This window comes from Miscanthus floridulus, chromosome 19 (genome assembly GCF_019320115.1).
Source record: "Miscanthus floridulus cultivar M001 chromosome 19, ASM1932011v1, whole genome shotgun sequence".
In the NCBI taxonomy this organism is placed as follows: Eukaryota; Viridiplantae; Streptophyta; class Magnoliopsida; order Poales; family Poaceae; genus Miscanthus; species Miscanthus floridulus.
In genome coordinates, this window is record NC_089598.1 from 54,425,549 (window position 1) to 54,452,873 (window position 27,325).

The 27,325-nt window shown below is 43.6% G+C and overlaps 4 protein-coding genes across 14 annotated transcripts; 2 read left to right on the forward strand and 2 right to left on the reverse strand.

Moving 5' to 3' along the window:
• The first annotated feature begins 2,958 nt into the window (after nucleotides 1-2,958).
• On the forward strand, nucleotides 2,959-9,826 carry LOC136528164 (ERAD-associated E3 ubiquitin-protein ligase HRD1-like). 7 transcript variants are annotated; one of them, XM_066521086.1, is made up of 8 exons: nucleotides 2,959-3,254; nucleotides 3,349-3,983; nucleotides 6,234-6,410; nucleotides 6,484-6,633; nucleotides 6,719-6,924; nucleotides 7,054-7,195; nucleotides 7,370-7,586; nucleotides 9,450-9,826. In XM_066521086.1, the coding sequence occupies exons 2-8, from the start codon at nucleotides 3,451-3,453 to the stop codon at nucleotides 9,537-9,539; spliced, it is 1,515 nt and encodes a 504-aa protein (XP_066377183.1). In that variant the 5' UTR covers nucleotides 2,959-3,254; nucleotides 3,349-3,450; the 3' UTR covers nucleotides 9,540-9,826. The 7 variants fall into 7 exon arrangements, with proteins under 7 accessions (XP_066377183.1, XP_066377186.1, XP_066377185.1 ...); XM_066521089.1 differs by having other exon boundaries at nucleotides 7,060-7,195; XM_066521088.1 differs by having other exon boundaries at nucleotides 6,722-6,924.
• A 4,252-nt stretch (nucleotides 9,827-14,078) lies between these two features.
• LOC136527571 (chaperone protein dnaJ 11, chloroplastic-like) lies at nucleotides 14,079-14,673 on the forward strand. The gene has a single exon (XM_066520347.1). It carries the CDS (start codon nucleotides 14,223-14,225, stop codon nucleotides 14,547-14,549), a length of 327 nt encoding a protein of 108 aa, XP_066376444.1. The 5' UTR covers nucleotides 14,079-14,222; the 3' UTR covers nucleotides 14,550-14,673.
• Nucleotides 14,674-14,842: 169 nt separating this feature from the next.
• On the reverse strand, nucleotides 14,843-17,935 carry LOC136527570 (enhancer of mRNA-decapping protein 4-like). Of its 5 annotated transcripts, none has more exons than XR_010776849.1 (6): nucleotides 17,243-17,935; nucleotides 16,661-16,710; nucleotides 16,232-16,388; nucleotides 15,928-16,146; nucleotides 15,521-15,676; nucleotides 14,843-15,423 (listed from the first exon to the last, which is right to left on the reverse strand). XR_010776849.1 is itself a non-coding variant. In XM_066520346.1 (5 exons), exons 1-5 carry the CDS (start codon nucleotides 17,930-17,932, stop codon nucleotides 15,412-15,414), a joined length of 1,128 nt encoding a protein of 375 aa, XP_066376443.1. In that variant the 5' UTR covers nucleotides 17,933-17,935; the 3' UTR covers nucleotides 14,843-15,411. The 5 variants fall into 5 exon arrangements, 1 of the variants encoding a protein (XP_066376443.1); XR_010776850.1 differs by having other exon boundaries at nucleotides 15,503-15,676; XR_010776851.1 differs by lacking the exon at nucleotides 15,521-15,676 and having other exon boundaries at nucleotides 16,240-16,388.
• Nucleotides 17,936-20,986: 3,051 nt separating this feature from the next.
• Nucleotides 20,987-26,704, reverse strand: LOC136527791 (uncharacterized). The gene is made up of 8 exons (XM_066520633.1): nucleotides 26,557-26,704; nucleotides 26,182-26,393; nucleotides 24,664-24,744; nucleotides 23,465-23,513; nucleotides 23,282-23,372; nucleotides 22,514-22,566; nucleotides 22,088-22,150; nucleotides 20,987-21,687 (listed from the first exon to the last, which is right to left on the reverse strand). The coding sequence occupies exons 2-8, from the start codon at nucleotides 26,373-26,375 to the stop codon at nucleotides 21,331-21,333; spliced, it is 888 nt and encodes a 295-aa protein (XP_066376730.1). The 5' UTR covers nucleotides 26,376-26,393; nucleotides 26,557-26,704; the 3' UTR covers nucleotides 20,987-21,330.
• Between the last annotated feature and the right edge of the window lie 621 nt (nucleotides 26,705-27,325).

The following is a 27,325-nucleotide window of genomic DNA, read 5'->3' on the forward strand; positions in this document are numbered from 1 at the left end:
GAGCAAAGGTTAAGCTTAGGGGATTTATTGGCGGTCACTAACGATAGATCTGTGCGCTTGCGGATATTTCCTGTAATCATTAATAACTATCGTAGTTGATGTTTCTTGGTGGCGTCGCTAAGGTTAACTCAATCTTAGTGATGGTACTAAGAAATACCAATAGACATTCCTAGCGCCCTTACCGGGGATGGACTTGAAACCTCCATACTTGGTGATCGCACTAAGAAATGCCAATAGATATGACGTGGAGTCGTGTGACTAGGTGGAGAAGATATGATTAAGAGACATGGCTTGGTTACGATGGACTAGGTTACAAGCATAAAGGGCAAGCTAGAGGCTCGGGTGCAATGGACCATCAAGGGGATGAAGTGCGAGTAGAGAGTTTGACACCGATGGGCCGAGGCAACGATGAAGAGCAATCGAAGCTACGATCAATGAACCAATACAGTCACATGAAGCTATGAAGTGGGCCATATCATTCAAGAGAGATCAAGCCGAGTATTGATTCGAGTTGATGAACAAGTGGCTTAACAGTGGACGATGAAGGACTTAATGCCATGGACAACAATCAAAGGTAACATGGTTGGCTATGCTAATGGATGATCATTGTTCATCATTTGATGAAGATGGAGGTTGGATGATTGCGTAGCATCACCGATGGAGGAGATAAAATGGAATGCGGAAGGCAAACGTATATTTATAGGGCTTTTTATTTCACCGGTCTAAGGTTGAGTAGGGAAGTGTTTGACCACCAACTCTGGTTCCACCTGCTAAGAGGTATGTTTCATGGAGTTTCCATGCATTTTGTCTATACTATTGGTTCAATGAGCTAAGAATGCATCCCATCATTCTGTTTTAACAAGAAGTTGCCCTTGGATGAGCCTTTACCACTAGAGATGATATTATGTGAAGATCAACCTGCACCTGCTAAGAAGAAGAATGTTGGCAACAAAGGTGAAGAAGACCACTCCAACCAAGACCTAGTTTGGCAGATAAGCAACAATGAAACTGATTTTGGGCTATTTTGTAATGGCTATGTAGCCTTCACAAGCTGCAAACAATGGCTATGTAATCTATTTAGTGCTGCCAGTATTAGGCAAGAACATGTAATGCCTTTGTTGCCCTGCTGCTCTAGTTAGAAACTACTGAACTTGTTAGCTAGAAGACTATGCAAATTGTACTGGATATGTTGCCTTCGTAGTGTAGCTGGAACCTATAATAATTGTGTTGCCTTAGTTGTTTTATTGCAAACTACATGCTTATGGACAAGTTTTTAAGCACTGTTATGTTCAGTTTCTCAACCAGTTATGGAGGGAACAAGCAAATGCATTTACCATAACATATTCCATACATTAGGTTCATAGGTCCATGCCAAATTATATATACCCAAACATTACTCCTACTCCATTTCTACTTCATAAGGTACATAATTCCTACAACTAGTAGTCTAGCTAGATCCCACACCAACATCTTCTCACAATTGTGATCAAGCTCTCCATCAGTTATTCCATTTGCCTTGCACCAATAGATGGAATAGATTTTGCTTCAACCTCTCCTCCTTCATGATCAGCAGCAACATCTTGCATTGTCACCTTGCCTAACTCAACCAGTTTGTCCAGGTATTGTCTTTGCCATTCAAAGAACCCGCGAGTAGTTAGATCCTACAAAAAAAACAAGCAGTACAAGCTTCAAACTCAGACATGTACTCTCCAATCAACAAATATGACTAAGAAACGAGATTAGGAGCAAACAAATCTCACCCCCCTTGCATGGTTGTTGGGCACTTGAAGAAAACTCTACCATAGTTCTCCTTTGTCCATGCCCGTAGCTCAATGACTTGAGCCATGCCACATGGCATTCGATGAGGAGGAGTCTGGTCTCCTCTCCAACCAAGTCGCAGGGCCTAGGGCCAATGGCTGATCTAGCATTAGGTGAGATGCCCTGCTCCCTTGCCTTGATGACTCTCCCCTCCACACCAACAAAACATGCCGAGGGTGGTGAGGTCAGCGCGAGGGAGCGTCCCTGGGCGCGATGTGGGAGTGTGTTGCCTGTTGGGAGTGCGGCGTTCCAGTGCGCTAGTGCAGAAGAAGAATGCGGGTGGAGAAAAAGAAGAATGCAGGTGGAAAAGAAGAATGGGGCGGCGTGGAACGGGGAGTGAGCCCACACATGCCTAAGGGATAAGGCAGGGCCGCGAGAGGTCTGTCGCGTGCCCCTGCCATGTTGGAAGGGTGACTTGGCCAGCCACGTCGACAAAATGTCTAAAACAACGCAATTTTGGTGATTGTCGTGGCAAAATTAAGGCTGTGTTTAGTTTGTGAAATTTAGGAATTTGGCTGGCACTTTCGTTTTTATTTGATAATTAGTGTTAATCATGGACTAATTAGGCTCAAAACGTTCGTCTCGCGATTTCCAACCAAACTGTGCAATTAGTTTTTTTTTCATCTACATTTAATGCTCCATGCACGTATAGCAAGATTCGATGTGATGGCTACTGTAGCACTTTTTGGGAAAGTTTTTGGAACTAAACACAGCCTAAGGACTCTCCCAAAGCTGTCAATTTAGTCCTGGCTAAACGTAAAAGTGGCAAGAAAAAAAATCCGTGAATCTGGGTCGGTAACAAACGTGGGCCCCGTTCGCTGGTCTAAAACTTGGATGAAACTGGCTGAAAAATACTGTATCGACTGAATTGTTACGAGAGAAAAATACTGTTCCAGCTAAAAAAAAAAAGTCCAACAAGCAATTTTTACTCCTAGCCATCTTTTTATCAATCAACCAGGTGGAAGCTACTCATTGTGCCGTAAAAACCTGGCGTCCATGATTGGCACACAGGTGGAAGCTACTCATTGGCGCGGAACATGTCATCGCATCAACAGCCAACAGTCCAGCGTGTCGCAGGCCGCAGCTGAATACCGTGCCCCATGCCATCGTCACCTCAGAATCATCATCAGGGAAAAAAAAACTCACACGCCTTCGTCTCGCGTGAAGGTGATGGACCTCGCCTTACCTCGCTCAACGGCTCGAGAGTCGAGAGCTCGAGATAGATAATAAAAGTAGAAAAAAAAACGAAAAGAAAAGGAAAGTAAATTCCAAAATCCAAACCCTTTCTCCTCCCAAAATCGCAGGGGGCAGGGGCGACAGCGTATCCACTTTCATCGAAGCCTGCCGACATGGCGTCCCTGTCGAATCTCTCCTAGAGCTAGAGCGGACCTCCACCGCGCTCGCGTGGAGTCGATCAGGTGATTGCCTCACAAGGGGTAAGCCGCCCGCCAAATTACGGTTTCGATTTACGGGCTAATTTTGGAGAACGATTTTCCTATTTCGCTTGATAATCTGGATTGTTCTTTCTAGATATCGGATTCGGTGGTGGTGTGCTGTGGTGCGGTTTTGTTGCGGAAATTCATTTTGGTTGATTTTTCTGCGGGCGGGCGGGCGCTTGCTCCGGAGGTGACGATGATCCGTCTTCAGACGTACGCGGCGTTCAGCCTGCTGGCGACGGCGTCGGCGGTGTACTACGCCTTCAGCAGCCGGGAGCAGTTCTACCCGGCCATGGTCTACCTCTCCACCTCCAAGATCTGCTTCGTTCTGCTCCTCAACACGGGCCTCGTCGCCATGTGCGTCGCCTGGCAGCTCGTCAAGCGCCTCTTCCTGGGGTCACTCCGGGAGGCCGAGGTCGAGCGCCTCAACGAGCAGGCCTGGCGGGAGGTCGTTGAGATCCTCTTCGCGGTCACCATCTTCCGGCAGGAATTCTCAGTCTCTTTCCTGGCCATGGTCGCCGCGTTGCTCCTTATCAAGGCACTGCACTGGCTGGCCCAGAAGAGGGTCGAGTACATCGAGACCACACCCTCGGTGCCCTTGCTCTCACACATCAGGATCGTCTCCTTCATGGTGTTCCTCCTCATTGTTGACTGCCTCTTCCTGTCCAACTCACTCAGGCCACTCATACAGAAGTGGGAGGCATCGGTTGCCATCTTCTTCTCCTTTGAGTAAGCTCGATTTAAAGTTTACACTGCCATGAATTGTCTTTTTTTTGTTGCATTGTGCCGTAAAAATTGCAGGAAATGTATCTGTGCTATTTCCTTTGTCACTATATCAATGTGCACACTACAACAATTTTTTCCTCTTTTGCAACATTAGAGTAGGGGTAGGGATTTAATTAATATGATCAAACACTGTGAAATGACAATTCCCAAGATAATGGACAAATATTTGCAAATAGGAGATGTACTACATGTTAGGTCCATGTCCATATATCATATGACGATCTTTTTTAGTTTCGTTATACGAAGCCTACCACAAAGGTCTTTACTCTATAGTAATGCATCCTCTTTACATTTTGTTTACCATCCTTTGCACTGAGCCTTACCCTGAATCCTATGAACAATATCAGATTCACCGTTATTGCTTTTGTTTATTCAATATATCTTAGACTTACTAGGTGATACCCTGTGCATTGCTGCGTGAATTTGTAAGAAGAAACATGAATTTTTTATATTTGGTAGAATAGGTTATTACACTATAGATAGCAGATACAATGTACAACAGATACTGAATACAGTAAGAACAAACTCGATTTCTGAAAATTATGGAAGGGCCGAAACTAAACAAAATAGCCGTTAGCTGAGAAGGCAAAGGAAGCACTGAAAAGCAATGATAACACAAGAGATATGTGTTAGCTACAGGAGTACTGTTAGAAATGGTCATCCATGTAAATCATAAAATCTCTATGGATAAAAAAAATGCTACTCCATTTCCTTTGCAACGACATGGTCCATCTGTATTTCTATTGAACATGGTAAAGAAATGTGCAAATTTCTTTCAAACTGACCCTTCAGTAACTAACATGCATCTCTTATTCAGCCTAGCAAGTCCATCCAGTCAGATGGGGTTAGAAGAACAAATACAAATGCTTAGCGGTGAGAAAAATGGTTAAACTGGTCATTACAAAGAAACAAATTAGTCGCACAACGCCGCAAAGAAACCACCACCACCAACAACAAAGCCTGTCAGTCCCAAACAAGTTGGGGTAGGCTAGAGTTGAAACCCACCAAGAGCCTCTAGTCACGGTTCAGGCACATAAACGCCACAAAGAAACCAATTTTAGAAAAATTGATGAAAAAGTAATAGTGTCATTGCATAGAGGGAGGGAGAGTGAGAGGGATAGCCTCGTAGTCTGGTCTGGTGGCATGGAATGTGTCTTCTCTTCCTTTTTGGCTGTTAAATAGTAGCCAGGATTGAGAACTGAAGAGGGTACTTTGAAGGAAGGCAGGGCTGGATATTAATTAGTTAGCAGAACTCATCGGTTACTAAGAAGAATATTGGTGATGAACCAAGGTCTATGCAAGAGAGAATCAAAGGGCACATATACGGTGTGTGTGTGTGTGCATCAGTGAATTTGGTAGTAAAGTTGGAACTGGGAGGAGCAGCAAAAATTGGTGCTGATGTCCAATGTGAATGTGTGTTGAGAGGAAATAATAGATGGAACATTGATATCAGCTAAATTATTTAGTGGCCAAGGACAGCAGGAACTGAGAATACAGATGTAGCTATAGCATTGAGAAGCTAAGAAGACCAAACAGCCAACTGTTTCTTTCACATTCGGGTAAGTAGCAAATGAAACAGGCAGTGATTTGTCGCTTTTCACTCTTAGAAGAGATATAAGGGGTAGTAAATGGCTAATTGTGAGGATACAAGAGAACATGAAAGGGGGTATTCCTGACAAACTGACGGACATGATCAAACTGGCACTTGCTATCAGACAGCCTTAGTTTTACAGGTGACGTGGCACAATGTGAGAGTAGAGAAATAACATTTATTGACTTTAGTTGGTTCCATCTTTATAAGATATATAGATAGATACATTGACTACCTCAACTGCCTCAAGCTTCTAATCTGTTCACATATATTTGTTCTGACTGCTCTATTACAAAATGTTAGTCTAGCAACTTGTGCAGTTGTCTGTTTAGGTTTGAGCAATAGTTTTAAGTGATAACACTGCGAAGTATTAGCTCCATTTAGTATGAAACCTTCCAGCTATAGAATTCCTTCTTGCCTCTTGCTTCTGAAGCAAGGGCATACCTTCCAGGCAAGGTAACAACCCTATTGGCTAACCTTATGATGGTTTGAAGATGTGCTTCTGTTGTTCTAATTTCTAACTGCCTGGCAATTATTTTTTGATGTATTAAGTTAAGATTCAAATTACTCATAGTAGTTACTAAGTACAAATCATGTTTTAGGTATATGATACTAGCAACATCGACAGTATCAACATTTGTGAAGTATGTATTCTATGTCAGTGACATGCTAATGGAAGGTCAATGGGAGAGGAAGGCAGTATATACATTTTACTTGGAGCTGATCAGTGACCTTGTGCACTTGTCACTATACATGCTCTTCTTCATAGCTATCTTCCTGTAAGTTCAATGGTACTATTCCTTTGAAACTATAGTGTAAACTATGGCTGATGATCCATTATACTGATATCAGGAATTATGGTGTCCCACTGCACTTGATTCGTGAGTTATATGAGACCTTCCGCAACTTCAGAATTCGCATTGCAGATTATGTACGCTACAGAAAGATCGCTTCCAACATGAATGAACGCTTTCCAGATGCTACAGCAGAAGAGCTCAATGCGTGAGTTTTATATTGTTCCATTCACACTATCTTGTTGGCTCCACTGTAAAAATTCTTGTGATTTACATTTTATTGTTGTATTCAGTAGTGATGCTACATGTATTATTTGCCGTGAGGAGATGACTACAGCAAAGAAGCTGCTTTGTGGGCATCTGTTCCATGTGCATTGTTTAAGGTCATGGCTAGAGCGCCAACACACTTGCCCTACGTGCAGAGCTCCAATTATTCCCCCAGACAATGGACGTTCTACATCAGCACGACAATATGGAGGTCAACCTGGTGTTCAGCCTGGTGAGATTCATTTTATTGATTTGTTCTTTTTTCTTTGTCACATAATCTGATTTCAGTCCAACATATCAGTGAGTACTGTACTGTGTAGTAAGTTCTATTTGTGATTTGTGATTTAGTCTGAGAATGCAGCTGCAGGTACTGACACTCCAGCCTCAGAAGGGGCTCCAGGTGACAATATGAGCAGGCGCCAAGCAAAACTCGAAGCTGCTGTAGCAGCTGCTTCTTTATATGGAAGATCTTTTGTTTATCCTCCAGCAAACACCCTAAATAGGTAATGTTTCTGGAGCAGTCTATACATGGGTGGCTGACGACGCTTGTCTACTTTTATGTACTTTGTAATCACTGAATCTAATCTAATTGTTACTGTATTGAATTAATAGCATTGTAGGGGGTGCTTTGTTCTTTCATAAAGCATACTAATAAGTATGCCATATTCAATCATCAGGTCAGGTCCTCAGTCTACATCAAGTACACCACAATCTGAAGCAAGTAACCCCAATCAATCACAGAAAGACCAAGAACTCCAGATCCAAAACTCAAGTGATGGTTTAGCACCTTTGCCTTTTAGCGCACATGGTGCCACTGGTTCAGGACCAAGCACCAGCAATCTTGAAAATTCACTGCAGAAGGCACAGGAAAACTTTATAAAGAGCCAGATAGAGGTAAGAAAGAATCTTGATTCCGAAAGTACTCAGCTTACATCTTCTACATTACTTTGTGATGCGAGCAAGAAGCGCTGTGTATGAACTAGTGAGCTAGATTGGTGAACATTGACAGCTTGCATGTTGCAATATCGTAGATATTTCTGTTGAAAGCTCATCTTTAGTTGCAATCACAAAAACCTGCATACTCTGCAATCTCCATGTCTAATGTGTTTATATGATAGTAGTTTGCATGATTGGCACAAAGATGAGTTGGTTCCAGGTATGTTTGTGTCATGTTTTTAGTACTTTCATCCTATGTTAACGTAAGCTACCACTATTGTTATGTAACAGTCTGCTTGTCATGAAGTTATGGTGTCGGCTGTGTTATCAGGTCGCTAAGAGGGTTACGCCCCAACGGGATTCTTTTGGGTTTCATCTCCATTAAAGTGGCTAAGTTTTTACATTGGCTCGCCGCGCCTAACACAGCCCTCCTCCTTTATCAGGGCTTGGGACCTGCTATGCTGGGACACCGAAGGCGCCCCACCATAGGCGGAGTTTATCAGGTCATTCAATTAATTGGCCTGATTGGTCTCCTGCCTCCGATTAGGTCCACTGACCTGATTTGGTCGACTGGCTTTTGGGCTGGGCGCTGGGCGGCCCTATGCACGTGGGCGCTGTTAGAGCTTTTGGGCTTCCAATTTCGCCCATTAGGGTCAGTACATGTGCCCATGGGAGATGCCAGATACATATGTCTCCTTGAGCCTGGGCCGCCACTCTGCTGTCTGCTTTCCCTTCTGCTGCTGTCGCTGGATCCCTTCCTCAAACCGCTACCGGCACCCACCCCTACCTCTGGCAGGCACCAAGCACGAGGATTCTAGATTTTCGATCCTAGGGTTAAAAGGAAGGGGACAGATACCCAATATGATTCTTAGGAGGAACGTTTGGTAATGGTTCTCTATGCTCTTTTTTATGTGTTCTTAGTTCTATTCATCTTCTTTGATTCTTTTAAACAAGAATCTAATAAACTAGAATTGAGCGGAAAAGAAGAGAGGAAATTAGGAAATGGAGGGGATCGACTAACCAGAGACGGGTACTCTCGTCCCTCAACCATCGTGGCAGCCAGGCACTGCCAGATTCTACCTGATAATGACCTGGTCCCTTCTTCCTTCCTGAAGATGATGAGCTCCTGTCCTCCAATCCTCCATCTTGCTGCGTCTGCTCTGTTTTGATTTGTGATCTGCGACCCTGTCTTGCTCTAGCTCTGCTGCTGCTCTTTTGCCTCTTGCTTTATTGCTCCTGTAGCTCTACTGGCCATCAAATTTCACAAGAATCTGCTGCTCTAGTGTTTTTTTACTCTCTTGCTTTATACTATATACCATATAAGCATGTTGGTCCTGGTATATACAGGACAACTATAGACAGGTTGACAAGGGTCAACTAATATTCTAATCATCTGATCGGTGCCTTCGTGACTAGGATCTATTAGGCGATTTGAATTAGATGTCGTATGCAAATATGCCATCTAGTTACCATTTGATTCCTACAAAACAGTATGTAGCATGCAAGTATCTTCTCTAGCGGTTTTAACAATCTTGGTTGGCATCTATGATCTGCATTTTACTCTAGACTGCAAGTTCATGAGCTTTGAACAGCTAGCTTTCAGCATTACTGCCAGATTACATAGTCAGCGATTTTGCTCAAGTTGTCAATGCTTTCTCCTACAGCCGACTCAGTAACTAATCATACCAGCCTGTTGTTGAATTCATGCATGCATGGTAGTTATTACTTTCACTTTAGTATACAGTCGCGTGCTTACCATAATGTGTTGATATTATCAATCTATATCCGAAAGAACTCAAAAGCTATAGCTCTTCATCCCAGATGTTACAAATCCAACTTCAAATGATTCGGCACGGTGCTGCTGTGTCGGTGACTAACAATGAGAATGACGAGCACAAAAGGAATGACTGAAGCTGTAAATAGGCAGAGGACAGAATTAAACGACAAGAATTGGTAATACCTAGGGGCAACTGTTACATGATGCCTCGTTGCCCAGATTTTGTACTTTCATGTTCCTGCACTCTTACTGATAATGTTTCTTTTCTCTTTGTAACACCGCTGATAGATAGAGGTTGTCGTGTTGTAACAATGGTTAGTTTCACAGTAATTATGAGATTAAACAAAATCTATCTGCCGATAAAAAATAGAATGGAGCTTTTCGATCCGTGATATAAGATGTTTGTGTTGTTTTTATGCCACTAGAATGGAATACGATCGATGATTTACTGGGCGTATGGAGACTGAATTTTTTGCTTCTACCTACAATTTGGTTGGTTCTTATCTGTTGATGGGGGCCTTTCTGAAAAATGAAACACCAGATTTACAGGTTTATGTTATAATGCTTGTTGTCACGAACCTGGAGAGCTGAAGTGGAATTTTAGAGGGAGATTGGCAAGGATTTGGGTTACAAGGATTGGAGGGGAGGGACTAGGGCTGTTTTCTGTTTTTTTTTTTTGACACAGGCTGTTTTCTGATTTGGGAAAGATAAATAAATAATGAAGCCTCAACGGCATCCTCAAACGGTACAAGATACTAGCTCTAAGGTAGCTTCTCTAATGATATTAACTTTTAGTGTATAGCTTATACAACAACAACAAAGTCTTTAAGTCTCAAATAAGTTGGGGTAGGCTAGAGTTGAAACCCAGCAGAAGCAATCAAGATTCAGACATGTGAATAGCTGTTTTTCAAGAACTCATATCTAAGGCTAAGTCTTTGGGTATATTCTATTCTTTCAAGTCTCCTTTTATTGCCTCTATCCAAGTCAACTTTGGTCTTTCTCTGCCTCTCTTCACGTTACTATCATGGCTTAGGATTCTACTACGCACCGATGCCTCTGGAGGTCTTCGTTGTACGTGTCTAAACCATCTCAACCGGTATTGGACAAGCTTTTCTTCAATTGTTGCTACCCCTAATTTATCACTTATATAATCGTTCTGAACTCGATCCTTTCTTGTATTATCGCAAATCCACACAATATACGTATTTTCGCGACACTTTTCTGTTGAACATGTCATCTTTTCGTAGGCCAACATTCTGCACCATACAACATAGCAGGTCTAATCGCTGTCCTATAAAACTTGTCTTTTAGCTTCTGTGGTACCTTTTTGTCACATAGGACACCAGATGCTTGGCGCCACTTCATCCACCCTGCTTTGATTCTATGGCTAACATCTTCATCAATATCCCCGTCTCTCTGTAGCATTGATCCTAAATATCGAAATGTATCCTTTCTAGGCACTACTTGACCTTCCAAACTAATATCTTCCTCCTCCCGAGTAGTAGTGCCAAAGTCACATCTCATATACTCAGTTTTAGTTCTACTGAGTCTAAAACCTTTGGACTCCAAAGTCTCCCACCATAACTCTAGTTTCTGATTCACTCATGTCCGACTTTTATCAACTAGCACTATATCGTCCGCGAAAATCATACACCAAGGGATGTCTCATTGTATGTCCCTTGTGACCTCATCCATCACTAAGGCAAATAGATAAGGGCTCAAAGCTGACCCTTGATATAGTCCTATCCTAATCGGAAAGTTATCCGTGTCTCCATCACTTGTTCGAACACTAGTCACAATATTGTTGTACATGTCCTTAATGAGCTCGACGTACTTCATTGGGACTTTATGTTTATCCAAAGCCCACCACATAACATTCCTTGGTATTTTATCATAAGCCTTCTCCAAGTCAATAAAAACCATGTGTAGGTCCTTCTTCTTTTCCCTATACCGCTCCATAACTTGTCTTATTAAGAAAATGGCTTCCATGATTGACCTTCCGGGCATGAAACCAAATTGGTTCATAGAGACCCGAGTTATTGCTCTCAAGCGATGCTCGATAACCCTCTCTCTCCCATAGCTTCATAGTATGGCTCATCAACTTAATTCCCCGGTAATTAGTACAACTTTGAATATCCCCTTTATTCTTGTAGATCGGTACCAATATACTTCTCCTCCACTCATCAGGCATCTTGTTCGATCAAAAAATATGGTTAAACAGCTTGGTTAGCCATACTATAGCTATGTCCCCAAGGCATCTCCACATCTCGATTAGGATATCATCCGGTCCCATCGCCTTACCTCCTTTCATCCTTTTCAATGCATCTCTGACCTCAGATTCTTTGATTCTCCGCACAAAGCACATATTGGTGTCATCAAAAGAGTCATCAACTGGAAGGTTGTGTCCGTATTCTCGCCATTGAACAATTTGTTAAAATACTTTTGTCATCGATGTCGGATCTCATCCTCCTTCACCAAGAGATGCTCCCTTTCGTCCTTAATGCACTTAACTTGGTTGAAGTCCCTTGTCTTTCTCTCACGAACCCTAGCCATCCTATAAATATCATTCTCTTCTTCCTTCGTACTCAAATGTTAGTAAAGATCCTCATACGTTTTACCCTTTGCCACACTTACAACTCGCTTTGCGGTCTTCTTTGCCACCTTGTACTTCTCTATGTTGTCCACACTCCTGTCATGGTACAAGCGTCTATAGCATTCTTTCTTCTCCTTAATATCCCTTTGGATTTCCTCGTTCCACCACCAAGTATCTTTAGCCTCGCCTTTACTTCTTTTGGTTACTCCACACACCTCTGAGGCCACCTTCCGAATGTTGGTTGTCATCTTCTCCCACATGTTGTTTATGTCCTCTTCTTCCTTCCAAGAGCCCTCTTTGATAACTCTTTCCCTGAATACCTCTGACGTCTCCCCTTTCAATTTCCACCACTTTGTTCTTTTAATCTTAGCTTGTTTATCCCTACAGGCACGCACCTGAAAATGAAAGTCTGCCACCAAAAGCTTATGTTGAAAAACAACACACTCCCTTGGTATCACCTTGCAACCCAAGCATGCTCGTTTGTCCTTTCTTCTCGCGAGAACAAAGTCAATCTGGCTAGAGTGTTGTCCGCTACTGAAGGTCACTAGATGAGATTCTCTCTTTCTAAAGAAAGTGTTGGCTATCATCAGGTCAAAAGCTACCGCGAAGTCTAAAACTTCCTCTCCCTCCTGATTTCTACTACCATACCCAAAACCTTCATAAACTGCCTCAAAACTTGCGCTTGTAGTACCTACATGCCCATTAAGATCTTCTCCTATAAAAAGCTTCTCACTACTAGGTACAACTCTAATCAGGCCATCTAAGTCTTCCTAGAACTGTCTCTTAGCATTCTCGTCGAGGCCTACTTGGGGGGCATATGCACTAATTACGTTCAAGACCATATCACCAATGACAAGCTTGACTAAGATAATCATATCTTCTTGTCTTCTCACTCCCACTACATTATTCTTGAGGCTCTTATCAATCAAAACTCCTACTCTATTTCTATTCGCGACTGTCCTTGTGTACCAAAACTTGAAACCTGTATTGTCCACCTCCTTCATCTTCTGGCCCTTTCATTTAGTCTCTTGAACGCATAATATATTTACACGCCTCCTAGTCGCGGTATCAACTAATTCTCTTAACTTATCTGTAAGCGGCCCTATATTCCAACTACCTAAACGGATCCTAGTTGGTTCGACTAGCTTCCTTACCCTTCGCACCCGTCGACTCAGATGCGAAGACCCTTGCCCATTTTTCACTACACCCGAGCGCCGATGTAGCGCGCCACTAAGGATGCGACGACCCGATCCTTGCTCACTTACACTGTGTCCAGATCGCGACACGGCGCGTCATGGAGGTGACGACCCGGCCCTTGCTCATTTAACACCATACCCGGGTCCCGATATGGCGCGTCGCTAAGAGGGTTACGTCCCAACGGTTTTCTTTCGGGTTTCATCTCCATTAGAATGGCTAGATTTAACGTTGGCTTGCCACGCCTAAGTGTATAGCTTATAATATAAATAATCTTATATGATCTTAAGTGTGGATGAGACGTTCTTGATGAGAAGATATCTTTTCTCTGCTTTCTATTAAAATATAAAATAATATGTTTAGAGCTTTTGTCAGCTTGAAGAAGCTACCATGTTTGAAGAAGCTTTTAGCTTTTTATTTATCTTTCTGGAGAAGTAAAAGCTACCGGAAAATTCCAAACAGAGCCTATAAATCACTGTTGAATGGCTCCGAGAGTAGATGATGATGAATAAAAAAAAAATAAAAAAAAAACAACAACAACAACATCAGGTCACCAGCTGGGCATCGTCACTTTCTTGAAGTCCTGGCGTGGAGCCCAAGGTGAACTGAACCCGTCCATGCTGGCTCGCCCGAAGGTGCGCCTCCGATGCCGACACAGGCAATGACCAAGCTAACTAATTCTTCTAGAAGAAAGCATCCTCTAGAAGAAAGCAACGCCCCATCCTCAACTAATTCTTCTTACTCTCAAAGAAAACTAATTCTTGTAGAAGAAAGCAACGCCGCATCCCGCGACGGCACCTTTGATGGCTAGCGCGCCTATAGTACCGCGCGCACTCATCTTCTGCAGGTGGGGTCGGGCCTCCCACTTATAAACCCAATCCACCTCGTCCAAACCGTCACTGAGTCTCGCACTCGCCAACCAAGTCGTCATTCCACAGCTCAGGCAGAGCTCACATCATCTTCCTTCTTCCCTAGAGACACCAGCAATAAGCGGCGGAGGCAAAAGGAGCGGTAGGCGGCCGGCGGTCTCATGGCGGGAGCGGTGCCCCTGGCCACGGCGCCGGCACTCGCAGCGGCGGGGAGCCTGTACGAGGCGCTGCGGGTAGGGCGCGCCGCGACGCAGGTGGAGATCAAGGCCGCGTACCGCGCCATGGCCAAGCGCCTTCACCCCGACACCTCCCGCTCGTCCTCGTCCCGGACTGCGGCGGCGTTCCTGGAGATCCAGCGCGCCTACGAGACGCTGTCGGACCCGGACGCCCGAGGGCAGTATGACCGCTCGCTCGGGCCGCCCCACCGGCCGCGGCCGGGCGCCGGCGTCTTGCGGGTGCGTCGGTGGGAAACGGACCAGTGCTGGTAGTAGCCATCAATAGTCTGCTCCTGTAGTCGCGTCGCGTTGCCAGGGGCTCAGCAGTAGGTCCCACATATTGGCGCCATAACTTTTGTGTAAATAACTGTAAGCTAATAGTCTTTTTTCCCCCCAATATGCATACACTTATACATACCTACACTCATCTTTACTAATACACACAAACAGTAACAGCTTATGAGCATCTCTAGAAAACTGTGGTAGATGTACCACTGAAAGGATATTGTTAAATCCTGAAATAAATTAAGAAAAATACAGGCACCTCCGTCGAATCATAGAATAAATTCAGGAAAGTACGAACACTCATGTCAACTCAATTACTTCAAAACCAGGTGGACAGGCTTCACCTAAGGAACCCAACAAGGTGAGTTACTGTCAGTTTAAAACCAATATAATCTTATTTACAATATCAGGCTTAATACATTGCAAACACACGAAAACCGCAAGTGTAGACTTTTTTGGCACGAGACTCAAGTGCACACCTTAAAAAAGTCCATCTAACCTCCCTCAAAATTATCGACTAGTATGCATGATTTGTCTCCTTTGATCGGAAAACTAGATTTTTGAACTTCTTTAACTTTTGAAACCTCATGTTAGTCACCCTATGTAGTGCCATATTATCCGTCCTACGTGGCGCCATATCAGCAACTAGGGAAGTAAATCATACTTTCGCGTCAGTCTCCTTCACTTTCGTGGAAATCCACATCATGATTCTTCAATCCTTCCATTTGGCCTCCGTAGGGTAGTGGAGTGTCCTGCTACTTTCAATATGAACAGGAAGATGAGATGGGATTAAAATAAACTTTGATCTTTGCTTATTGATCTTGCTGGCATTTCAGCTCCTCTTCTCCTTTCAGACCTTTACCTGTCACAAACAAAAGGGACAACATTATAAACTGCACGCAGCGATACTTAATAATGTTATGTATAATCCAGTATGGTACCAAAAAATACAAGGTAACCTATGCCGTAACACCCAGAGAAGGAATAACAATTCTCTTATCCGGGGCAGTGGAATTTGTCCGAGTGCAGCAGGATTAACAATATGATAAATGAAACTAAGTTCCATAATTGTAGCATCCATCTGTGTGCTGATTGCATATCAACTTGCGCTGGAACTAGAAAGCAAGGAGAACATATCAACTATTGAGTAACAGAAGAATAAGAAATAGCATTTTACATTCCAGATTCTTGATGCTCTTAGACAGAAACCAAGCTAAATTTTGATACAAATGTGCACAATGAAATAGAAGTTCATGAAGAAAGTTTGGGATCTGTGGTTTTCAAGGCAGCTTCAAATACTGTGCTCTAGCCTATCATGACGTAGTTTTCCTAACAAACGAGAGGATGTCCTGTAAAGAGTACAAACCGTGCCATCTTTGGATGCTGAAGCCACAAGCGTAGTCATCCATTGAGATATGGAGAGATCAGTAATGTCTCCACCATGTTTACCAACTAAGCTCACACCATCAACCAGCTTGTCAAGTGGGCATCTTACAGGTTCTTCCGAATAGGGGTCTCTTCCTTTTCCCACTTTTATTGTGTCCACTCTCAAGATGCAATTCCCAATTCCAACATACAGAATCTCCTACAAGAAGAAACTACATAGATCAGTATATAGGAATACAATCAAGACATTTCAGGTGATAGAGGTCATGGAGATGAGGATTTACTTGCTTACGAGAGTGCCAACATATTCTAGGATGATAGGTTTCAGCATCTCCTATAATCTGGATGGCGGTTTCAATCCTTCCTGTGATTTGAAATTTATTTTCCTCATCAGGTCCCTCATCAATCTTCCACACATATACCCTCCCATCTACACTTGCACTGTAGATGAATAAAATAAGTTGGAGAGTTTAAGAGGACATGGAGATGGTTTATGTTGTGCCAATCTTAAATAGCATGCTATGGTTTTAGACTAACAAAAAGAAAGTTTACATTGCATCAACAACTGGATGATAAGAGTTGACAAGGCAATGCTACCACCCAGTTGTCCACTCCACAAAGGCAAGGAGAAGAAAACAGATACATGTGCACTTTACCACTGCACCAAGAAGAGAAACATGTCTGAAAACATCATATACATCGACACAGAGTACCTTGCTAAACGATGGACATCTTCTGCAAAGAAGGCCATGCCCGTCACCCTCTGCAGCAAACACAAATAAGTCCATCAAAACATAAATAAGAAAAGCTAACTCAGGATGACTAAAGTAAAAAATATAATAAGGCATGGTGAACGTGCTAAATTATCAAATAAACTGGCTTAAACCAAAAAATAAATACTTGCATCAGATAAATTATCTGGTACTATTGTCCAAATATGTGAATAATGCACCTGTCTAGCATATAAACAAATACTGAAAGCAAATTTGAAGGGGCATAAAATAAGCTGATATTAATATCCTTAATTAACTCGTGTGCTTGGGTTCACCCTCCGTTTGGATTTCTGCTACATGCAGCAATCATATCAATTAATTTGGAACATAGTCAAAACCTAATTTTACAGCCTGGAATATATAATATAAGCCAGAGAACAAAGGCAATTACAAAACACACTGCATTTACTGAGCCTGAGGTGTTCATGTGCTAAGAAGAGAGCAATACCTCGCTTCAAAGACATTATTAACACTAGTTCATGGCCATATAAACTAAACAACACGACTACAGCAGTCACATACCTGTGTGTGCCCCCGAAGGAGCGAGCGGAGTGCAGTGTTGATGTTGAGCACGCGGATGTTGCCTAGCTTAAGACCGTACACGATGTACGTCCTGTTCACCGCGATCTGCCTGCCAAGGACCAATCTAGGGTCCGAGATGTACTTCGTTATTGGCGTCACCTCGAGCTGCGGCGGCTCCGCCTCCCCTGGTAGCCGTGAGTCCACGTCGTGCACCGCCCGGTCCCCGGGACCGGGCAGCCTCCCTCGTGGCATCTTGCTGCTGGGCATCCTCGCCGGCGGTGCAGAAGACGACGCCGGGAGCGCCGCCGTGGGGTTCGTGGAGAACTCCGACGACGGCGGCATAGACGCAGCCGACTCAAGGTGGGTGGGCGCGGTGTTTCTTAGCAGCTGCATCAGCCGCGCCCCCGGGTTAGGGCCCGGGCCGGAGTTCAGGATAGGGCTTGCGGTGGGGTTAGTGGCGAAGGAGGCCGCAGCGGGGTGGTGGAAACCGTGGGGGTCGTTCGTGTATTGGAGGTACGGGGCGCAGTGGAAGGGCGGGGTCGCCGGCTGGTAGGAGTAGGGCCCCGTGGGCGGTAGCGCGGCGGCGGGGGCCAGGCGCGCCCTGGAAGACGCCCGTGGGGGTCGGGAAGGTGGTGGGGTTGTTAGGGTTGGGCGGAGGCTGGAGGAACTCGCTGAAGTGAAAGGGGACATTTGCACGGGACTAACAGGGCTTAAAAGATTCGTCTCGTAAATTAACTGTGAACTGTATAATTAATTATTTTTTAGTCTATATTTAATACTTTATGCATATATCAAAACACTCGATATGATAGAGAGTAAATTTTTGGGAGAACTAAACAAGGCCTTAGTGTTACCCGACGGGAACGCCATCTGAGGTGGTGGCCGTGGCGTGGATACCATGTTGAAGAAGAAAAATGGCGGGAGCAGCACCGGCAGACTCCAGGGCGAGGAGGCAAGGGAGTAGACTGTTTAGGAGCGCTAAACATGAACTAATTATAAAATTAATTGCACAGGTGTAGACTAATTAGCGAGACGAATCTATTAAGCCTTAATTAATCTATAATTAGCAAATGTTTACTGTAGCGCCACGTTGTCAAATTTTAGAATAATTAGACTTAATAGATTCAGCTCACAAATTAGCTTCAATCTGTGTAATTAGTTTTTGTAACTGGCCTATGTTTCAAAGATTCGATGTGACAAGGCTAAACTTTTGCACGAGGGAAACAAACACACCCATAGTGATTTTGTTGTTTGCTCGTGTAGTTTTGTTTTTTTGCGGTTTTATTTCATGGCATATTTAACTCTTTTTTATCATTACTTCTATCAGTTTTAGACGGCTAACTACATATCTGCCGTTGGATAGTAGCTACATTATATCTTGCAATTTTGCTGAGGTGACATGACAGATCACCGTACCAGCAATACAACATGTAAGTTCCGAACGAAGAAACACGCGAGAGTCTATTTTGACCCCTTCCTTTCTTCCTCAATCTCTTTACCACTCCCACCCGTGCAAAGCTCAAGCTCCGACACGGTCGTCGGCAGGTGAGGCCGGGCAAGGTTGGCGCGAGGCAACACTATAGCGACTATTCCACCTACCCAAGAATGAGTCACGCATGGCACCTCCAATTAGCATGGTTGGGGGAGACTTCCACGCCACCTGCACAACATGAGAGCATGACCACCCACAGAGGAACGCAATGCAACACTTATCACTCTTAGGACCCACTACGCATGAAGATTTTTTTTCCTCTCTCTCACTGTGTAACCCTGCTCCCCAGCAATATAAGAGGCAACAAGGGCCTCTTCTTCCTCAAGAGAAAAACGGAAGCCAAGAGACGTCTCTCGACCGAACTCTTCCTCTCGATTTTAGACTCATCCTTCCTCTAGTTTTCTCCCATGTTTGTAACCCCTGCTGCAAACATCAAGCCCTTGTGCTTAAAAACATGATCGAACACCACCGAACTAGACGCAGGGTACATTGCCTGAACAAGTATAAATCCGAAGTCTCTGAGTGGTAGCCATCCTTGAGCTATCAATCTTGCCTTGTTCTTTACTACCACACCATCTTTATTTTGTTCATTTCTAAACATCCATTTGGTTCCAATGAAATTGTTGAGTTCTTGCACTATCTTTATTTTGCACACTAGTTGGAGGCACAACTCTAATAGAATCATCATCAACTTGTTGCACCTCTCTAGGTCTAATATAACTGATAGCCACATACTTCACTGCTTTATTTAGCTTGGCACCTCTCACATCATCCAAATTTTCATTTTCTACTTAAAACCCATTAGTTGCATCAAGCTCCACATCATTAAACTCCTCAATAATACCATGTGTCTTGTTGTACACTATGTATGCCTTGCTACTCAAGGAGTAACCAAGAAGAAATCCCTCATTACACTTTCTCTCAAATTTGTTCAATATTGTGTCTTTCTTGCGAATATAGCATGCATAACCAAATACCCGAAAGTATGAAATATTTTGCTTCCTTTCAATCAACACTCATATGGACAATAGAGCCTATTACTTGCATGACAAGCAATGTTGATTGCTTTGCCAAAAAAGAGTTAGTCATATTGTATTCGCTAAGTATAGACCTTGCCATATAAATTAGAGTCATATTCCTTCTCTTATCTGATTGTGGAGTGTATTTGATCGAAAACTCATGTTTGATCTTACCTTACGACACAACTTATCCATTTCATGTATTCTTGAATTTACTATCATTGTCACTTTTTACTTTTTTTATTTTCAATTCAAACTCATTCTCAACCCTCTCTATGAAAGATTTGAATATGTTGAAGACTTCACTCTTGTCATTCAAAAATAGCATCCATGTGAATCTTGAGAAGTTAAACGTGGAGGTGGAAACAATTTGGTGTCAAGTTATAAAACAAACGCCTCCATCACAATATATTTTCTTAACCAAACACCATATTATAACCTAATAACAATGAACCAACTAAACTTGCATTCGTTAAGGCCCATATCAATGTTTTAAAATAAAATTATTACTGTATAACAGAAGCCACTACCCATGACTTCGCCAGAAATTGCAGCAGTTGACACCAAACTACTCACCAGGTGCCATGACCAAAGACAACATATACCCATTTAAAGAAACAAAGAATAAGTAGAAAGTTTAGCCAAGGTAGACATCCAGTCATTATAACGCCGCTACATTGTCGCCCTACACCCAACCAAAGAACCAATCCAAAACCAACACAAACGCAAGAGTTTGCGTCACCAGTTGATAGCAACATGAACCATTGCACCACATCATAGCTACATTTCACATTTGACTATCGATCTCCACCACCTGATATGGGGAAGCATAAGATAGATAGCCTGACGTGCACTTGTGAACAAAGAAATTGATGTATTCTTTTAGGTTATGATGAATTCTCTCATGGTAAGGAATAAACACTATGACTTGTTGACCTTTCAAGCAAAGATAAATATTTGCTCGGACTAGGAAACTAGAAATTGAAGACAAATTTAGCATTATCATTAATCTAGTGCACATCAGCAATGACTAAGTAGCTTCTAAAGCACATTGTAGCAGGCATGGACAATCCGTGGTACAAAATGTTTGATGCCTGCTTGAGGCATCAGGGCAAAGTCATTACAAATGAATGATGGAATGACAGATTCTGTGCAGGGTTCACTAATAAATACTGGAGTAGACAGGGGGCAAGACGTGCATGAAATTCACTTTCTCATGATACATCATAAGTTCAGTAGAGAGTGAAGATATTCATTTTACTCATCTTTCATGGATTTTGGCAACCCATACACAGACTTTCTAACCAATGTGGTGCCTCAGAAACAAAGGTACAATTGATCAAAACATACCATGGCCTTTTTGAGTAAGGCATTTCCTGGAAAGTTTAAAGTGTTTCAGGCATGACCAACATCTAGTAAGATCAGCTAATCCCTGTAAGCTTCTGAATCCACATTCCCTTTCTGGTTGTTTGAGGAGGCGAGGAAAGCGGATCCCAAGAGTTGGTGAGCAACACGCAGATTGCTAAATGGACAGCTGTACTAGAAACTTGGTTCTATGACTTTCTTTTCTAGCAAGCTCAACTTTGTGGCTGCGATGTGGATTCACTGGCATTAACTGCTTCAGGAGCAGCTGCAGCACCAGGATTAGCATCGGAATTAACATTATCAACCTGATCAGGCTTGTCCTCCTGCATCTCTACATCGTGGCTACCAGATGATTCCTCAGCTTCTGCATCAGCCATCTCTTCGTCACCATCACCTGCTACATGCTCTGTTCCATTTGGTACTGCTGTTGTATGCTCAGGTGTGCTCATTGACTCTACATCAGCAGGCCCAGAATTTTCTGTAATTTGTGTGCAATCTGAACATGGCAGCCCATGAGCAGCTGGATATGGATCAGTGCACTTGGTTATTGTAGATGTAACTAGGAGATTCTACAAACAAGAGAGACCATAGTTGGCAATGAATGTTTCAGAACAAATATAAGAACACAAACATAATGAATGAAAAAAACTGTCAGCAGATAAACTCTCAACTTAATGTCCACCAAGACATGGGAAACCTTATTTTGTCTTTCTTACTTACAGAAGAACTGTAGCAACTGCTGCATTGTAAATTAATTGATCTTTGTTATCAAGGTGCACTCAATGTTGTTTCAAAAAATCATAACTCAAACCAAGGTACATTATTTTCACTTTAGGTGGTAAACCAACAAGTAAAAAACTTGCACTTTAGATCAATAGGGCAAACTCAGAGTACACGATAACATAGCTAAGAACTGCATGGTACATTGGTACTGATATCTAAGCAATAGTGAAAGCTCAACTGACAAACCTTCTCCAGGGCCAATGCAAGCTTTGATAATTTTGTATATGTTCCTTTTGGATCCAACAAAATCTGTCAATGGAAACTAATGTAAGACTATTTGCTTCGAAATAGGATGAATGAAAGGTATAAATGAAAATGTAACTGTGTCACTGACATTAATATGGTGTTTGGTTTGAGGAATGGGTTAGTCCATCATCTTCTCACTTCTCACTTTTTTTTTGGTTTATGGAATGGAATGGGTTGACACATCATCACCTCATTCCTCACAAGCTACTAATTAGTACTAGTATGAGGAATGTAGTCATTCCATCAAATTTGATGAATGGATTCATGATGCACCACCTCATCTAGAATGGTTTGATTCCTCAAACCAAACACCCTCTAAATTTCTAGGACAAGTTTTAGAAGCAAAATGGAGGGGGAAAGTCTCACCTCACAAAGCCTTTGCAGTGTGAATGGAGGACCCTCTTCAAACCTCTCGAGGGCTGCAAAGTAATTCAACAAACAATCACATATTTGCAAATAGTCCAAAAACAAGTATTGCAACTAGTCCACAAAAGGAGTTATCTCTAATTATCTGTAAGAAATAAATTAGCTGATGTGCAAGTAGGCCTTGTATGAGCTGCAATGAAAAACCCACCACCAGCTTTCAAGTACCTAGTTGGTCTAATCATATATTTAAATGCTTTTGCAATGTTAACAAACAAGTAGAAGGTCCATGAAATGCTATTCTCAACTTAATAATGTTCTACAGAAGTAATAAAAGAACAGGAGTATGATGTAGCTATATCACATAAATATAAAAGCACCATTACACCAACTTTCAGTTGGAAACTCATGCAAGAGGCGCGACACCAATAATTTCAAGCACTAGTTCTTTTACCAATAATATCCATTGAATCTTTGAACCAGCCAATCACAAGGCATCCAGTGCAGATTAGAGTGTCTAGCTTCCAATAACATGGAAGAGTACTATTTCAATGCTCCAAGTTCATAACAACCAAAATAAGCTATATCTATGCACAGCTAAGAACATGAGCTACTGCATAACTCAAAGGGCAAAGGAAGACGAATTTGATATCTACAGTGAACCAGGATAATAGGTCCATTCCACCTTGAAAATATTCAGAAATACATATACACTACAACAACCGAAATTTACTCGAACTTTATAGCACAAAATAAGTGTGAAGGTCGTACCACCATTGAGCTGGCTAAATAGCTCTGAGAAATACCTCTGTTGCCCATCATTTTGGCTCACCATTTCAACCTCAAAATATTCATCCAAGACCTTCACATGATGAACATCAGTTTAGATGATAAACATACACAACACAAATCACCACGCACTACAGCCAACATACCCAAACCCAATACACATACCTGCTTCAGTTGAATAGACAGTACACTCTTGAGGAACCTCCAGTCATGCCTGCAAAGGAGTTAGTCACAAGTATAAATGTTCTGCTCCAATCTTTTGTCCCAGTATTCTGGATGCAGCAAGAATGCATTTTTATAAAACAAAATGCAAGAAACATAATCAACCTAGGTAGTGTTTGGTTCCGAGGATCAAATGGGATGGGATGGGACGGTCCTGGGATAAGGGGTGTTTGGATGAGGGGCAGCCAGAGGCGACGGAATATTCGGCTCTGATCCGGGGCGTCCCTGTCCCACGAAATCGAGGGGACGGGGGCAGCCCAAGTGGGACGAGCACTGGAGAGGAAGAAGAAGAAGAGAGGAGGTGTGCTCGCTCACGAACGGCGCGTGGGAGAGGATGGGAGGAAGGACAGGCGCGCGGGAGAGGATGCGAGGAAGAACGACGACGCACAGAGGAGCTCGAAGACGAAGGAACCCAACGGGGGCAAGCACGCCGTCTCGAGAACCGACGCGCGGGCGAGCGCCGCCGCCTCGTGGGCCTCCTCATGGGCGAGCGCGAGCACGAAGCCTCACGGCCCACCTCGCGGCCGAGTGCCGCCGTCTCACGGGCAAGCATGCCACCTCGCGGGCTGCCTCATGGGCGAGCGCCGCTGCCTCGTGGGTGAGCGCGAGCATGGGGGAAGAAGGCACGGGGCGAGCTCACTGCAGATTGGGGAAGCCAGGCGGCGCCGTACCCGTGTGCGAGACTGCGACTCCATGCGGTTGGGATGAAGAGATAAGGAGAGGAGAAAGAAAAGGAGACAAAAAATGAAAAAAAAAAACTGACAATTGGGTCCCACCTGTCAGTAGCAAATCCCACTTTTGTTGTCTTTGATCCAAACAGAAAACGGACCATCCCATCCCTCCTCAACCAAACATAGAATGGAGCCATCCCGTCCCACGAACCAGAGTCAGGACCATCCCACCCCACTTTGACTCCCAACCAAACGCTACCCTAGTGTCCTGGTACATGCCTGGTTAGCATTTTACAACAGATTCTACTCAAAGACCATGAAACACATACACAATCAGTTTAAATGAGGCAATAAACTATTTTTTGTGCAAAATGATGGAGGCACTCACAGTGTCAAAACTTAAAACTCCAAAAGAACAGAAAACTCATCCATGAATAGAAACTATGAAGCAGTATAGGAGAAGTTTAATACCAGAACTTTCCGGTGTCAGCTATAACTTTAATGATGTTTCTCATGTCCTCAGGACTGACATCAACATTTGTCACTGTATCCCTGAAATGAAAATGCATTGCACATAAGCAAAGTAAAATTAGAGTCAAATTCAGTAAACAAAATTGGAGACGAAGACCAGCAATGTTTATGCTATCCTACCATATTAAAACAAACAATGAGCCAAAGAGATGCAATTTAAACATGGAAGAAAACAAGAACCCTGGCCAAAGTGGACGTGCTGTAATTCCTGGATAATTTCGAGTCCATGCAAAACTTTCCACTGCGTCAAAAAAGGTGTTGCCATGAGGAAAATGCAGTAACCATTTGAATTTCAATAGTATCTGAGTGAATATTTGGTTTTTTGTATGGCCATGTATATGAAAAGATTGACCCCAAATTATGTTTAGCAATGCACGGCTGAAGTTTATTTTGGATACCATGTTGTGTAAGAACTAGGAAGCAAACCTGTTTTTTAATGAAATTATTTTTTTGACATTATGACGAAAGAAGAAACTACTTGACTTAGACTGGATCAAGAGTTTCAAAATTACAAGATTAAAAAATCACTATGCAATCTAATAAATTTGAAAAAATATATCTTGAACGAGAAATTGGGATGGTGCTTTCATGCTTGGTGATCTGGATTGCAAAAGAGCCATAAAAAAAAGGGCATACCCAGTGCAGAGAGCTCCCGCTCTGTGCGGGGTCTGGGGAAAGGTGTCAGTGGCAAGCCTTACCCTCGCATGTGCAATGTGAGAAGACCGCGACTCGAACCCGGGACCTTCCGGTCACAGGCGGTAAGACTCTACCGCTTGCACCAGGCCCGCCCTTCACTTTGCGGATTGCAAAAGAACCATATGATGCAAAAATGGGATGACAACATAAAGGTAAAAGATCTCCTTTGCTCTTTGACACCGCCCCCAACCCCCCCCCCCCCCCCCCCCCCTCTGTTCCTTTTTCTTGTGCTTTATTTTTGGTAATCCTTTTTGCCACCCTTGTGCCCATTTTCTTTCAAGTCTATAATGCACATGCAGTTCTCCAGCATTTTCGAGAGAAAAAAAAAACATCAAGCTAAAAGGTCTCCAAATTTCTGCTGAAATTTAGCATTTCAATGCATGCTGTGCAGAGTCAAAGAGATACCACAGCACAGGGGTAAAAAGAAAGGCACACTTGTCCAATGTCTGTGCAATGAACCAGGCCATGCCCACGTTTTGATCCAATCGCAAAGGGAACTCTCTTCGTCACCCTTCCACTTTGGTCGCATTTAGGGCTATTTGCTTGTACATGCTTATAAGATTTTGCTTCAAATGAACATCCTTCTCAATGAGAAATCGTGCAAAACTAGGATGGATGTATCCCTGGTGACATCAATTGCATCACACGGACATCTTCATAGTACTCTATAAAGCAAATCGAGATTTTATACAGAACCATCATCGAAGAATGCACATACAGTGATACAAAGCAATAGCTGTCACATAAATCTGCATCACTTACTCGTCCACCCCGTCCTCCGGGGCTGCATCCTCGATAGCCTGATCTGCGTCAGAAGTTGACTCTGGAGCCACCGTGGACGCCGCAGAGTCCTCCACCACCGCACCACTCTCCACGCGCTGATCCGAGTGGACAGCGGCTTCCGGGGCCGCCGCTGCCACGGGCACCGCTGCATTCTCCGTCGCGGCACCCTCCATTCGTGGTTTTTCCCAATTCTGCAAGATAGGCGAAGAATCATAAATCCAGACAATAACGCGGGCGCATGGCAGGCGACGGTGGCTAGGGTTTCCACATTCCGAGGGCGAGGCACTGGGGGGCGCTGCAATCTAGGATTACGGGAGTCGTAACAGCGGCGGTGGTGATGGAAGAGGAGCTCACCAGCAGTTTCGGCGCGCGGCGGGGCGGGCGGCGGGACAACACGGTGCCTTCGTTTTCTGAGGTCGGCCTGTCGTGGTCGAGAGAGGTGTGCCGTTCACTCGCTCCCCGTTCGTAGACCGGCGAAGGAGGGGGAATTCTGCGCGGGGACGGGAAGCTCGTCTGTTCGTAGATTTATTTTATTTTTTTTTTTAAGAAAATTATAATTATAGGACACCAAACAACACGCTTTGCAATTATAGAACTCCAAACATTGACTTCGTTAAAATGACCCTTGAAACGTTGGCTCCTTGTTTTCCATGACATTTGGTGTATTTCAATTTATTTTTAATCTAAATACATGTATTTCTCTTCTCTTGTGACTCTTTTGTCCCTCTGCCCCCTTTGCATGCGATTGATCGTTCTATCCTCCTATCGTTTCGTCTACCCTTCTTGTACGCCCTAACCTCGATCCGACGCCGTCGCCGTTCCTCGACGCTCCGCCATGGATGGGCAAGAGGCCGACGACTTGGACCTCCCGCCGATCGCCGGTGCCCTTGCGGCCCCAGCCGCAGACCACGCTCGACCCCAGCCCCAGCCGCTCGACGGCTCTGGCTTGGCCGCCCCGTTTGCAGTGCAGCAAGTTCTGAAACTGAACATGCTGAAATTTCAGAAAACATGCGAACTGTGCCTTCCACAGCATTGTCAGACACTGTTGGCGGAGCACGGAGGACAACGCGAACTCGCGGAGGAGCCCGCTGGCACCAGCCATGGAGGAGGAGAAGACGAGAAC